The 15,259-nt window shown below is 45.0% G+C and overlaps 1 protein-coding gene across 1 annotated transcript in view; it reads right to left on the reverse strand.

Moving 5' to 3' along the window:
* Positions 1 to 4,916, reverse strand: part of LOC121567774 (protein C-ets-1) — a 50,614-nt gene extending 45,698 nt beyond the window's left edge. Inside the window, exons 1-3 of the mRNA XM_041878041.1 lie at positions 4,829 to 4,916; positions 3,445 to 3,539; positions 578 to 734 (exon numbers count right to left, since the gene is read on the reverse strand). Coding sequence (XP_041733975.1) covers positions 578 to 734; positions 3,445 to 3,513 — 226 coding nt within the window. The 5' untranslated portion in view covers positions 3,514 to 3,539; positions 4,829 to 4,916. The remainder of the gene's footprint in view (positions 1 to 577; positions 735 to 3,444; positions 3,540 to 4,828) is intronic.
* Positions 4,917 to 15,259: the final 10,343 nt, after the last annotated feature.

The following is a 15,259-nucleotide window of genomic DNA, read 5'->3' on the forward strand; positions in this document are numbered from 1 at the left end:
AATCTGCAGAAAAAAACGAGTGCAGGAAGAAAAATGCGGGGCATGTGGCTGTCCCCAGAGGAGGAGAGGAGGAGGCATCTGGTAAAGGCATTGGCCCTGGGATCAACGTCACCATGGTCCCCAGGGAGGAGAAGACCCACAGAGGTCTCCGGGGCCGCTCAGCTGGCCGCTCTGCATGCAGCACTCTGGAGCAAGACGGACTGCCTGGATTGGTGTGTGTGTGTGTTTTGCATGTGTGTGTTTTGCGTGTGTGTCCATGTAAGATGTGGGGATGGGGGGTGTGTTTGCCTGTGTGTCACAGTTCATTTGCCACACCCCTCCACACAAAGTCCTTTGTTTCCAGTGAACACATAATTCACAATGAACAATATGTTTCACCCCAATCTCATTTCCATTTTACCCCAATCTAGTTTCCATTTATATGAGGCAATACATGTGTTCCTTTGTGAAATTTAAAAGGCATATTTTACTTTGCTTGGTTAATTTACTGTATTAAGTGCAGTGACATGAACAAACAGGCAAAAAAACAGTGTTCTATAGGATTTGGTCTTAGTCAGAGGCTTACTTTGGCTCCTACCTGTGGGTGCGAGGTCGTGTCTGTTGGGGACCTCCTGCAGGGTGACGTCCTGGAGGTAGAGGGGTCTGGATGGGGGGTAGTGCTGCTGCTGCTGGGGGTGAACCACCATGCCAGGGAGCTGGGTCAGTGGTCCCATAGCCACCCCTCCACTCTGCCTCTGTGAAGGCAACACACAGCAGGGGGTTAACTCACTGGGCCTGGACATGGTCTAGGCTGGGCGAAATGGCCAAAGTATCATATCACAATATGTTTCTTATTTTTGATGGTATGGCGGTATTTGGTGGTATTTTATTTTTCTGAATAATATACATTTGAAATCTGTTTCATGAGTAGTGCATGACCCGAGGATGGCAACAAATGAATTCTAAGTGGTTTTAATGGGCTTTCTCCATTCTAATAGTTTTACACTCAACCAAACTAGGACAAAACTGAAAGTGAAGTAGTCCAATTTGTAGAATTTTTCATTTATTTAGCACTGTACTAAATTACCTTTATAGATGGTATTGTAAAAATCCATACCAGTATACCTTAAAAGACAATGTATCGCCCAGCCCTAACCTGGTCCCTACAGCAACAGCAAGGCACAGATGCAGTATACAGTATCTCAACCTCACGTCTTGTTTACTTTTAAACTGTGTTTACTTACTGTACATAATGTGAGTCAACAGTTTACTGACTTACTGTAAGAACGTCAATGAGCTCGATTGTATGGGGGGAAGAGACCAAGCTAGAGTTTTAAAAATACTATTTTGGAGTGGAGCTGGGTTTTTTTAATGCTTTCCATACAGATAAAACAAAAGCTAAATTTGATTCAATAGGTTTATCTTTGTTTCATCCTGTTGATCACAGCAACGTTCGCATGTGAGATTGGACTGAGGGGAGGTCCAAAGTGAATGAGTAGTTGGGAGGAGGACCAGATATGAATACTATATGTATGTGGATACAAGAGATATCAGGAGAGTATAAAACGGGTCAGGACTATTCTGAGAAAAATGTCCATTGATAATCACACTAAGCAAAGCACATGGAACATGATGCAGTTATGATGCACTACTTCAAGATATGGGTGTTTATACTCTGGTAATACTCTGGAAATGACATTTGATGCATACCTGGCAGGGATGTGATGACCAGTAGCAAGAAGCATAGGAGCCTCCACAGTAGCAGTTTCCATCGATCAGCTTTATCAGCTCACCATAGGGACAATAGTGGTGGCTCCTGTAACCCCACCACTTAACTGACTACCGCCTGGTCGGTCCTAGGAGCAGAGACCTCAGATCAGGGTACCTGACTGACTGCCCATCTGATAAGGACTCTTGTTAAAGCGATGCAGGGTTTATCAGTAGGCTGTCAGCTTTACAGCCAGCTAATAGTGAGTGAGAGGGGACTAGGGAGCCTAATCTAGGGAAGTCTCTAGGGGGTACGTGGGCCGATGACGGCACTATCAGTCCAGTCTGGCAGGGAGAGGGGAGTGATAGCCAGGGGAAGCGGGGCAGTCGTATCGGCACTGTAAAGCACAGGAGGTTGGGAGCACCTTAATTGGGGAGGACGGGCTCGTGGTAACGGCTGGAGCGGAATAGGTGGAATGGTATCAAATACATCAAACACATGGTTTCCATTTGTTTGATGCCATTCCATTAGTTCTGGTGTAGCCATTATTATGAGACGTCCTCCCCTCAGCAGCCTCCACTGCTGTAAAGTGATATTGGAGGTTCAGCAAAAGTAGGTTGCCGGGAGTCCTCCATCCCTTGTATGGATGAACCTTTGAGGCCAGACATCTGATATGTAAAAGTAGGAGAGTCAGGGGCAATTCAACTACAGCCTCTTCCACAGTCTTTCCTTACAGGACATGGTCACAAAACATGGAAACTTCGGCCATTTCTTTTCCTTTGCATCCAGAATAACATGAAAAATTATCAAGGAAGAGGGCAGGGGAATCAGAGGCCCTTCTCTACTAATACAGTGGCAACCCGGGTTCACCTTTTGACCACGTCTGGCCTCGGGTACAGTAATCTCAATTTCAAAGGCAAGCAGAACCACACGAGCCAATTAGGGGCGAGGGAGCTTTATCCCTCCATGTTTTGTACTGGAGCCAGGTTGGGTTGATATTTGCATGTGACCTCATCCTCTTTGTCTAACGGGGCTGCATTCTGCATACAAATGGGAACATTTCTGCCAGAGCTTCTCAGCCTTCACCTTTCAGAGCTCACCTGACAGGAATCCCAATGTCCCTGATTCCTGTGATCTGACAGGCTGTATTCATATGGACCTTTCAATTGGAAGGCGTTAAAAAGACTGTGTTTACAAATAGCCTAAATAGCCTGCTCTATAGCACATCAAGATGGTATTACGTGGTAAAGTGTTGTGTTGTTCTGTGGGGGTGCTCTGCATGGCTCCAAATAGACTCAGTGATGGTTGGGCCTCACACTTCTAAGTATTTACTGCCAACATGGTTAGGTGGTAATAATTGTTTTGCAGAGCAGGTTTCACACCTTGGTCTTTGTCAAGTTTTATGTTGTCCATGAATGCATTTACTTTTTACATCTCTTATTCTACCTCAGCCTCCCAAGACAATGTCTACCTTATATTCACCTCTGGTCCATAATGGTCTAGAATGAAGAACTGAAAGTGGCATTTTTTTTAAACGACAACTAAAGTGCCCATTTTTTATAGTAAACCTTTACAACGCTCCAGTGTTGAACTAAGATGACATGGACAGTCAGTGTTGCGGTAGGTAGGTTGATGGAATCCAGAGGTGCCTTGCTAACACACTCTTGCACACTCCTCCTACACTGTGGCGTGTGGTAGGTAGCTAGCCCGTCCACGGGCTGTAACAGCAGTGGGATTTATGGTGGTCGGGGTCTTACCATCGCTCCCAGACGGTCACAGGGGTGAAGGGTCGGGTAGGAGGAAACTGGATCCATGTAGTAACTCATCCTGGGGTCTGGATGAAGCAGCAGGCCTGTGGAAGGGATCAGCAAACAAACAGCCGAGGCGGGGGCCCTATCAATCACACACTTTATACTGTGTGTGTGACTACAATAACCTGCCACCACCACACACTGCCCTGTGTAACATCTAATGCAGACATCCCAAACAACGTTGTTAGAATTCTTCCTTTTTCCAATGTTGCCTTTAAATGACATAATCACTTGATGGAAAAGGGTTTAGAAATAGAGGATCTTCAATGAACAACAGCTTGATCGTTTCCACACAAAAAATAATAATATGCACGGACAACAATGCAACAACAGATACTAAATTCTAGTCTACAACATTCCAGTCAAAATGATAATGAATTCATTTGCTATTGTGTCTCCATATTTGGACATTTATATGAGGCAGATTTTTTCAATATTCAGGGATGAACATGTTTAGTCCCACTATCTCCAGTGTTGATAGGTGAACATTTGACTGATGTTCCACCCCCTCCCTCCCTCCCTCCCTCCCACTCTCCTTGCTTCCCTCCCACTCACTTTGGGCATCTCTTTATCATTTGTTTACTAGCAGCAACATCAACAGACAGGGGGAGCAGAAACTCAGCTGAGAGGACAGCGTTTCCAGTGGAGCTGACTGACTATGTAGCCTAGCATGTAGACCTTATTTAGCACACATAACAAATACTTGATCATTTTCAAGTGATAACTAGTGTAATTGACTACTAAGAGAAAAATGGGTTATCTGTCTTTCATAAATGTATGTAGCCAAAGTCCAAAAATTACATTAGGACACCAATACTTTGCATTCAATTCACTTAAGGTTAATTGTGAGGTACTACATTTAAAAATATATATTCTCGAAAAAATAATTGTCTCAATATTTAAAAAATATATAATTTGGCTTTACAACTGTGTTCGAAAATATAGACATGTTTTCCAAATGACTGGGTCAGTGGCCAATGGCACAGCAGAGAATCCAAACAGAGACGCACGTGATAATGTTATTTCAAATGAATGCACATATACCACAAATATTATTAAGCTGTAATATATTTTTTTACAACTATTTTGATTTACGTTTGAAGTAAGAAAAACGCTGTCTTCTCCGTTTCATTCAAAATACACCAGATTGCACGGTTCATTCGCGCTCCAACAGCATTCCTCACGGGAAGCGCAACAGCACTTCAAAGCGAGCTTTACAACTCGACACATCAAATTCCTATTGTTTCACCTATTTATATGTAAACAATGTTATTTTCTACCAACATATATCTACTGGATTTGTAAAATTGGTAAGAGTATATAAACTTACCGTGTGTTGTTAGGGAAACTTATTGCAGGTTGTTTGAGTGGTGCGCTCTGTAGGCTACTTGGCTGTGACAGTTCAGCGGTAGACAGACAATGCACTGATGCTGTACCTGGGCTTGCAGTGAGTCCAAGGAGGAAGGAATATGCACTTGCCGGATTTAAGTCCCACCCTCGAATCCTACCGAGACCCACTCAAAATCATTTTCGGGTTTTCCATACATTCGCTAAGTAACCGAACTGCTGATATACAAATAGAAAAACGTGTAATTGTTTCGTGATGCATCTGGGTTTTCATCATAAATCCTATACAGGTTTGTCAATCATGTGGACTTTTTTCAGTGTCAGCTTGTATTCTTACTATCAAGTCAATTATATGTACATCTCGCTTGGTTTTACAGGTGTAGTTGGAACTTGGAAATATGAAATTCATTTTTATTTCCAGTTTAGGTTGTCATAAGTAGGATGAGGAGACAGGAAAATACCAAAGCAAGAGTTAAAGGGAAGCCAACTGAGCTAATAGTGGTGACAATGGATAGGCTTCGTGGGTGGTCTGGAAAAAAGTCACCAGTTATGTGCACACAGGACACACAGAATCACATCAGGGAAGAGTCAAGCCAAGGTGAGACCTAGGGAGGGTCAGTCAGTTGTTAGGACATACAGGCCCTTTCTGTCCTGCCTGGTGTCAGGAAGTATGAGCTCATCAACAGTGTGTCACCACCAAGGTGTCACAAACAGCACATGTCGCTGTGGCTCATGGCTGCCTCCAGGTCACTAAAGGATACCTTTGAGAGGCATCTGGTTCCTGAATATTTGTAATCTATTTGCCCCTCCAGAGCTCTCTAGTGGCTGGTGCCTCAGCGCCGTTCAGCCCCCTCCCAGGCCATGCATGTGTGACGCTGATTAGAGCCCTGACGGAAACCTCACCCACTCGTCTGCGAAATGAGAAGAGGTGATTCCACGCGCCGTGAAATCTACAAGCCCTCTGTGTCTGATAGGGTGCTGTGATACAAAGGTAACAACAGGAGATGTATCTATTCATTTGGTTATAAACTGTACCATATGTATTTATCTATCTGTAAAAAAAACAAAAAAACATTCTACTGGAAAATGTCATGGTGATGAGGGAAAATCAGGGTTTTATCAGCTCAACACTTGCGACTCATCTGAAACACCTTGTGACTTTGTGATGTTCTCCTGACCCTGGTACAACATTTGTTTGAATTAGAAAGTGCACGGTCCAAGCCCTTGGCAGTGGCTGCCTCTTAAAATAAAAATATTGGGGGTGCTTTCAAGTCCAAGGTGAGAGGCGTGAAGGAGTGTTGTAGACGAGGAGCCCAGTGGCAAGCTGGGCTGTGGTGGGCGGCCTGCACTTTCTCAGCGCCCTGTTTGAAGCCCTGACGCGGGCCCCTCGCCCCCAGCCCCCCCTGTTCTCCCCTGGCCCCCTCAGGGCACACATGGGCAACACGTCGGGGGCAAAAGGGGAGGGGATGAGTTATTGCCATGCGAAGAGAGGAGATCGCGCTCGCCCCTCTGATGAGCTAAATTGAATATAGGAAGAGGAATGTGATCCAGATCTCTTCTGATGCCCCCTCAATGCTGTTTCAATTATCGGCGTTGGGAGTTCAAAGGGGAGGCCCCGATACACTTCTGCTCCACATGAAGCAGCTCTCATCACTTGGCCTCATGCCTTTCACCTCCCAATTATTGTGCCACCTTTTTCCGCTCAGTCACTCTCTCTCACTCTTTCCTTCTCTCTCTGGCTCAACTGCAGTCATGCTTTACATTAAACATGCCATCACCACCAGTAAACCCCATCATTCAGTGGGAACATTTTTATTTCCAACTGTACCTTTCACCAAAGTCATGGTGTTAGTTGACGTTCACAGTTTCCCTCCTGTTTTTTGTCTTAGTGAAACTACAGTTATACAATGCCTTCGGAAAGTATTCAGACCCCTTGACTTCTTCCACATTTTGTTAGGTTACAGCCTTATTCTAAAATTGATTAAATTTGAGTTTTTCCTCATCAATCTACACACAATACACTATAATGGCAAGCAAAAACTGGTCTTTCAAAAATGTTGCTAATTTATTACAAATTAATAACTGAAATATCACATTGACATAAGTATTCAAAAACCTGTTTTTGCTTTGTGATTATGGGGTATTGTGTGTAGATTGCTTAGGAAATTGTTATATTTAATCAATTTTAGAATAAGGCTGTAACGTAATAAAATGTGGAAAAAGTCAAGGGGTCTGAATACTTTCCGAAAGCACTGTATTTTCTCTTGTTATTTATTTCACAATGTTTTACTTTGATATGGCTGTTTGCTTTTTTGCTTTCCTTTTAGCTACGTCTTCTTCTGCATGAAGCCCAAGTCTACCATACTGTTAGTTTTCACTAGGTCGTCAGAAAGACCCTTCTGGGGATTAAATGAATAGTTCACCCAAAGTTTGCCAGACATTTTGACACCTCAAACATGGTTTTAAATCAAGCTGAGCCCATTTCCACACCATCTGTTGTCTGTAGGCATCAGGAGAGTTCTGCAGATCTCAGTCCTCAATGAACTGGCACAGGGTGGCATGGTATAGCTGGAACACTTGGATTTCGGGGTGAACTATTGCTTTTAAACTGAAGTGAAAAGTAAGAGCAGTACTCTCCAGGGTTCCTTCCATCAGCCAGAAGAACATCAGAAATCATTCAGAAAATCATTAAGATCTCTCAGTCCTGTTGTTCTTATCTCTTATTGACAATATGCCTCTGTCATCCCAATTCCCAATATTGTTTTAATCAACACCCTCCCCCTCTCCCCAACGGTGTCCTGTGGTGTGTTGAGTGGGTGCAGACCATGAAGCCATTGTCTCACTTTCTCATTTTTGGATCTTCTAAAGATAGCACTGACAGGTGATATTAATGGTATTTTATTAGCAGTGTTCTGATTGCTGTAGGTTCGCCTGCCTGGGCTGCGTTCGTCCCTTTCTGGGGAGAGAATGAGAATGGGGAGTTCTCCTCCCACTCCCCTCACACAGGAGATGGCCACTCTCTTTGATACGATGCCCGAATCCTTTCCTTTCCCCCCCAAAGAAACTGCCCCGCAGATGTTGCAACGCTGACTACAAAGAAGGAGCTCTTTATGAGGAGAACGTCTATTTTGGTCCCTGTGTGTTTCTGTTTCCGAGATGTGGTGCTTTGAGAGGTAGAGGCCTAATCTTTCTGCTCAAGACTTGTTTTATTCCTTGCCGAGATATTTTCTGATTAAAGCCCCAATTCAAATGACTGAAGTGAGGATGTAATATTTTATTACGTTATCAATGTGCGATCACTGTGGTAGAGTTTTAGGTCGTTGAAAAAGCTTAGAAGCTATATTGGCATCGGGAAAAATAAAGCGTGAAACACTGGAGTACTAAACTCAATGAATACTAAAGTAATGGAAAGGCTATCTGTATTGGTTTGAGTAGGTTTATACAGAAGTGGCGGTGGTTAGGTAGGTTAGGTCTCATTTTGACCCAAAGAACTCTGACTTTGTTGCAGCCTGACTGTGAAGCAGAGGTCTTGGGAGATATATTATCTTTAATTAAGGCACCAATCCCTTTGGCAAGTTGTCTAAACAGGCCTAAATATGCCTACTAAATCAGACTAACATCCTCAGAATTTGATGGTTCGGGAGCGTGCAATCGCTCCAGATGGTTCATGTTCCTGGAGTGTTTCATGAGGGATGGCCAAGGACAGGGATCTTCTGTTTAAGCGTTGCCTTGACAGACCCGGTTTCGCTGAATCTCTCTCTCTCTCTCTCTCTCTCTCTCTCTCTCTCTCCTCAGTCAGGGACTGATTTGTTGAGTTCAATCTAAAGAGCATTGACTGCTCAGCTCAGCTCACAAGTTGATGTCTTGAAATATGTACAGGGTCCTGACACTGTCACAGTACGATTACAACAAATGCTTCCCACTTCACCTCTTGAGTAAAGGGCCAGAAAGTAAAAGTACTCTTAGAGCCCCTTGAAAACTTTTGTAGAAGAGCAATGCAAATGTATGGACTTGACTTTCCATTTTTGGAGATTGTGGCACGTGTACCGAGTTTGATTTTGACCCAATGGAATGTTTGTTCTCAGCATTTGAATTCAAGATCATAAAATGTACCAAGTGACTGCAAGTTGCAACACAGGGATTGAAATCATCCCCTCCATATGTCTCTTCTCAAATACAACAGTGTGGGGAAACATTTCACAGAGTTAACTGACTGCATTAAACTTCGTTTTAGCTCAATAAAGATGAGAGAAGGAGTAAAGAGGAGGGAGAACAAGATGCTGAGTCCAGCATGCCCTTGATAAGCTGCTGGCAGAGCTCCAAAACAAACACCCCCCCTCCTCTGTCCAGCCCCAGCCTGGGCCCTGGTCCCAGCGCCGGCACTAACTATTCCTCTTCATTAGCCGCCCAGAACGAGATGCTTGTCATGTAATTAGAAGAGGGGTTGTCTGAATGCTTGAGAAACACATACTCTCATTAGAGACGTGAGAGAAAGCTGGTGAAGAGAGAAGAGGGCTAGAGAGGAGCACAAAGTGGATCTGGAGAGAGAGGGGTCAGATGGAGTGGCTTGCCTGCTTTGTAAAGAGGGAGATGACAGTGTAAAACAGCCTCCCTTGTGACTCTCTCTTTGGGGTGTTTTGGACACTCAGTAACTCCATCCTAGTCCCGTTGTGTTAGCGCTGATAGCAGCATAAGTGACACAAGCAGATCTGTCAGGCTCACTCAGCTCATCTACTCTGTGATCTGTGAAGGTGCAGCGAGGCTTATCAACGGCAGGGCGATGAGAGGGAAGACGTTGCTGCTTGTCAGTGAGTGATTTTCACCAGGATCTGGGTAGTGTCCAGTCCAGAGCCTGTGCTTTCTTCCTCTCTACCCAGGGAAAGACATCGCTCCTGCCACCCCTCACTCATACTCTCCCTTATTCTTACCAGGCCTTGGTTTCATTAACATATCTGAAGGGACGTGAACTTAGCTCTACAACCCCCCACAATACTGTAGGTACTCCAGCTGCTATATCAGAGTTCAAGACAAGACACACTTTCCCAACGATGGAGGCCTGCTAATGCTCACTCTGAGAACAGCAGAAGCCCCTAACCCATGGTTCCGTCTTCCCTTCCCTTCCCTTCCCTTCCCTTCCCTTCCCTTCCCTTCCCTTCCCTTCCCTTCCCTTCCCTTCCCTTCCCTTCCCTTCCCTTCCCTTCCCTTCCCTTCCCTTCCCTTCCCTTCCCTTCCCTTCCTTCCTCCCTCCCTCCCTCCACTCCCTCCCTCCCCTCCACCAGGCCAGGCTGAGAGAAGTGTTTATAGAGCCAGAGCCTGTAATTAATGACAAGATAGTTCATTTGAGTCCTGGTTCTGTTCTGTGGAGGTAGATAGATAGATACAGCCAGGGGGTTAGATTACAACTACATAAATAATACCCCCCCCAATCCCATCCCCTCTCCATCTCACCCCTTCTCGCTCACACTCAGTCTTATCCCAACACAACCGTCCTCCAGAGTAGTGTTTCTCACTAGCTTTCCTCCTGACTATCCCACTTGGCTCCCCTTCCCATGCCCCCCTAACTCCCCACCCCATTTCCACCCCGCCTCCTTACTGTGCAGTGCCAGGGATATTTTTAGCCCAGAGTTGATGTTTTAAGGATGTATAGTCCATCCTGTGCCGTGATTCTCTCTGTGAGGAAACAGGCTGCTCTCTGTCTTCCCCCATTCTTCTTTCCATCCTTCCCTGACTCCCCTCACATTCTCTCTCCCTACACCCCTCGCTTTGTCTCTCTTTCTCTCAATTCAATTCAAAGGGGCTTTTTTGGCATGGGAAACATGTTTACAGTGCCAAAGCAAGTGAAATAAACAATAAACAAAAGTGAGAAGAAACACAAAACAACATTAAAGAAGTTACATTATTGCACTCATAAAGGTTTTAAAAGGATAAAGACATTTCAAATGTTATATTATCAGCTATGTACAGGATTTTTAACAATGTGCAAATAGTTGTAGTACGACTAGTAGGGGAAGATAAGTAAACAGATAAATATTGATTGTATTTACAATGTTGTTTGTGCTCCACTGGTAGCCCTGTTTTCATGGCAATGGGTCACAAATCTTGCTGCTGTGATTGCACTTTGCAGTATTTCACCTAACATATGTGGGAGTTGATCAAAGTTTGATTTGTTTTCAAATTCTTTGTGGGTCTATGTGATCAGTGGGACATATGTGTCTCTAATACAGGTTATACCTTTGGCAGGAGGTAAGGAAGTTCAGTTCAGTTTCCACCTCATTTTGTGGGCAGTGGGCACTTTCTTTTTTTGAGAGCCAGGTCTGCCTACGGCGGCCTCTCTCAATAGCAAGGCTATGCTCACTGAGTCTGTACATAGTCCAGGATTTTCTTAATTTTGGGTCAATCACAGTGGTCAAAAATCAAATCAAATCAAATCAAATTTTATTGGTCACATGCGTCGAATACAACAGGTGCAGACATTACAGTGAAATGCTTACTTACAGCCCTTAACCAACAGTGCATTTATAAAAATAAAAAAAAAGTAAAAATAAAACAAGAACAAAAAAAGTGTTGCGAAAAAAAGAGCAGAAGTAAAATAAAAAAACAGTAGGGAGGCTATATATACAGGGGGGTACCGGTGCAGAGTCAATGTGCGGGGGCACCAGCTAGTTGAGATAGTTGAAGAAATATGTACATGTGGGTAGAGTTAAAGTGACTATGCATAAATAATTAACAGAGTAGCAGCAGCGTAAAAAGGATGGGGTGGGGGGGCAGTGCAGATAGTCCGGGTAGCCATGATTAGCTGTTCAGGAGTCTTATGGCTTGGGGGTAGAAGCTGTTGAGAAGTCTTTTGGACCTAGACTTGGCACTCCGGTACCGCTTACCGTGCGGTAGCAGGGAGAACAGTCTATGACTAGGGTGGCTGGAGTCTTTGACAATTTTGAGGGCCTTCCTCTGACACCGCCTGGTATAGAGGTCCTGGATGGCAGGAAGCTTGGCCCCAGTGATGTACTGGGCCGTACGCACTACCCTCTGTAGTGCCTTGCGGTCGGAGGCCAAGCAGTTGCCATACCAGGCGGTGATGCAACCAGTCAGGATGCTCTCGATGGTGCAGCTGTAGAATTTTTTGAGGATCTGAGGACCCATGCCAAATCTTTTCAGTCTCCTGAGGGGGAATAGGCTTTGTCGTGCCCTCTTCACGACTGTCTTGGTGTGTTTGGACCATGATAGTTCGTTGGTGATGTGGACACCAAGGAACTTGAAGCTCTCAACCTGTTCCACTACAGCCCCGTCGATGAGAATGGGGGCGTGCTCAGTCCTCTTTTTTTTCCTGTAGTCCACAATCATCTCCTTTGTCTTGGTCACGTTGAGGGAGAGGTTGTTGTCCTGGCACCACACGGCCAGGTCTCTGACCTCCTCCCTATAGGCTGTCTCATCGTTGTCGGTGATCAGGCCTACCACTGTTGTGTCGTCGGCAAACTTAATGATGGTGTTGGAGTCGTGCCTGGCCATGCAGTCATGGGTGAACAGAGAGTATAGGAGGGGACTGAGCACGCACCCCTGAGGGGCCCCTGTGTTGAGGATCAGTGTGGCAGATGTGTTGTTACCTACCCTTACCACCTGGGGGCGGCCCGTCAGGAAGTCCAGGATCCAGTTGCAGAGGGAGGTGTTTAGTCCCAGGATCCTTAGCTTAGTGATGAGCTTAGAGGGCACTATGGTGTTGAATGCTGAGCTGTAGTCAATGAATAGCATTCTCACGTAGGTGTTCCTCTTGTCCAGGTGGGAAAGGGCAGTGTGGAGTGCAATAGAGATTGCATCATCTGTGGATCTGTTGGGGCGGTATGCAAATTGGAGTGGGTCTAGGGTTTCTGGGATAATGCTGTTGATGTGAGCCATGACCAGCCTTTCAAAGCTCTTCATGGCTACGGACGTCAGTGCTACGGGTCGGTAGTCATTTAGGCAGGTTATCTTAGAGTCCTTGGGAACGGGGACTATGGTGGTCTGCTTGAAACATGTTGGTATTACAGACTCAGTCAGGGACATGTTGAAAATGTCAGTGAAGACACTTGCCAGTTGGTCAGCACATGCTCGGAGTACACGTCCTGGTAATCCGTCTGGCCCTGCGGCCTTGTGAATGTTGACCTGCTTAAAAGTCTTACTCACATCGGCTACGGAGAGCGTGATCACATAGTCATCCGGAACAGCTGGTGCTCTCATGCATGCTTCAGTGTTGCTTGCCTCAAGCGAGCATAGAAGTGGTTTAGCTCGTCTGGTAGGCTTGTGTCACTGGGCAGCTCGCGGCTGTGCTTCCCTTTGTAGTCTGTAATAGTTTTCAAGCCCTGCCACATCCGACGAGCGTCAGAGCCAGTGTAGTACGATTCAATCTTAGCCCTGTATTGACTCTTTGCCTGTTTGATGGTTCGTCGGAGGGCATAGCGGGATTTCTTATAAGCGTCCGGGTTAGAGTCCCGTTCCTTGAAAGCGGCAGCTCTATCCTTTAGCTCAGTGCGGATGTTTCCTGTAATCCATGGCTTCTGGTTGGGGTATGTACGTACGGTCACTGTGGGGACGACATCATCGATGCACTTATTGATGAAGCCAGTGACTGATGTGGTGTACTCCTCAATGCTGTCTGAAGAATCCCAGAACATGTTCCAGTCTTTGCTAGCAAAACAGTCCTGTAGCTTAGCATCTGCGTCATCTGACCACTTTTTTATTAACCGAGTCACTGGTGCTTCCTGCTTTAATTTTTGCTTATAAGCAGGAATCAGGAGGATGGAGTTATGGTCAGATTTGCCAAATGGAGGGCGAGGGAGAGCTTTGTACACGTCTCTGTGTGTGGAGTAAAGGTGGTCTAGAGTTTTTTTTCCTCTGGTTGCACATTTAACATGCTGGTAGAAATGAGGTAGAACGGATTTAAGTTTCCCTGCATTAAAGTCCCCGGCCACTAGGAGCGCTGCATCTGGATGAGCATTTTCCTGTTGATTTATGGCCTTGTACAACTCATTCAGTGCAATCTTAATGCCAGCATTGGTTTGTGGTGGTAAATAGACAGCTATGAAAAAATATAGATGAAAACTCTCTTGGTAAATAGTGTGGTCTACAGCTTATCATAAGATACTCTACCTCAGGCGAGCAAAACCTCGAGACTTCCTTAGTATTTGATTTTGTGCACCAGCTGTTGTTTACAAATATACACAGACCGCCACCCCTTGTCTTACCGGAGTCAGCCGTTCTATCCTGCCGATGTAGCGTATAGCCCGCTAGCTGTATGTTATCATTGTCGCTGCGTTCAGCCACGACTCGGTGAAACATAGGATATTACAGTTTTTAATGTCCCGTTGGTAGGATAACCGTAATCTTAGGTCATCCAATTTGTTATCCAATGATTGAAGATTGGCTAATAGGATTGATGGAAGAGGCAGTTTACTCGCTCGCCGTCGGATCCTTACAAGGCACCCCGATCTACGTCCACGATATCTCCGTCTCTTCCTCACGCGAATGACGGGGATTTGGGCCTTGTCGGGTGTCTGTATGATATCCTTCGCGGCCGCCTCGTTGAAGAAAAAATCTTCATCCAATACGAGGTGAGTAATCGCTGTCCTGATATCCAGAAGCTCTTTTTGGTTATAAGAGACGATGGCAGAAACATTATGTACAAAAAATTTTACAAATAACGCGGAAAAACACACATAATAGTACAAATGGTTAGAGGGCTGTAAAACGGCAGCCATCTTCTCCGGCGCTGTTCATTCCTGGCAACTGGACCTTTTTTGGTCAGGTATTCTGCTACTCTGTATTCTCTGTTTAGATAGCATTTCATTTTGCTCTGTTTTTTGGTTGGTTCTTTCCAGTGTGTCAAACAGTTTGGGTCTAATTGTGTTGCTGTCCTGGGGCTCTGTGAGGTCTGTTTGTGTTTGTGAACAGAGCCCCAGAACCAGCTGGCTCAAGGGACTCTTTTCTAGGTTCATCTCTGTAGGTCACGGCTTTGTGGTGGAATGTGTGGGCATTGATTTTCAGGATTTTCAGGATTTTGTTAATTAGGGAGTATAGTCCTAATTCTGCTCTGCATGCATTGTTTGGGTTTTACGTTGAACATGAATAATATTTTTGCAGAATTCTGCATGCAGTCTCAATTGGGTGTTTGTCCCATTTTGTGAATTCTTGGTTGGTGAGTAGACCCCAGACCTCACAACCATAGAGAGCAATGGGCTTTATAACTGATTGAAGTATTTTTGCCAGATCCTAATTGGGATGTCGAGTTTTATGTTATTTTTAATGGCATGGATAGTCCTTCTTGCCTTGTCTCTTAGATCATTCACAGCCACGTGGAAGTTACCAATGGTGTTGATGTTTAGGCCAAGGTAGGTATAATTATTTGTGTGCTCTAGGGCAGCCATGTCTAGATAAAAAATTTAGT

This window comes from Coregonus clupeaformis, chromosome 6 (genome assembly GCF_020615455.1).
Source record: "Coregonus clupeaformis isolate EN_2021a chromosome 6, ASM2061545v1, whole genome shotgun sequence".
Taxonomy (NCBI): Eukaryota; Metazoa; Chordata; class Actinopteri; order Salmoniformes; family Salmonidae; genus Coregonus; species Coregonus clupeaformis.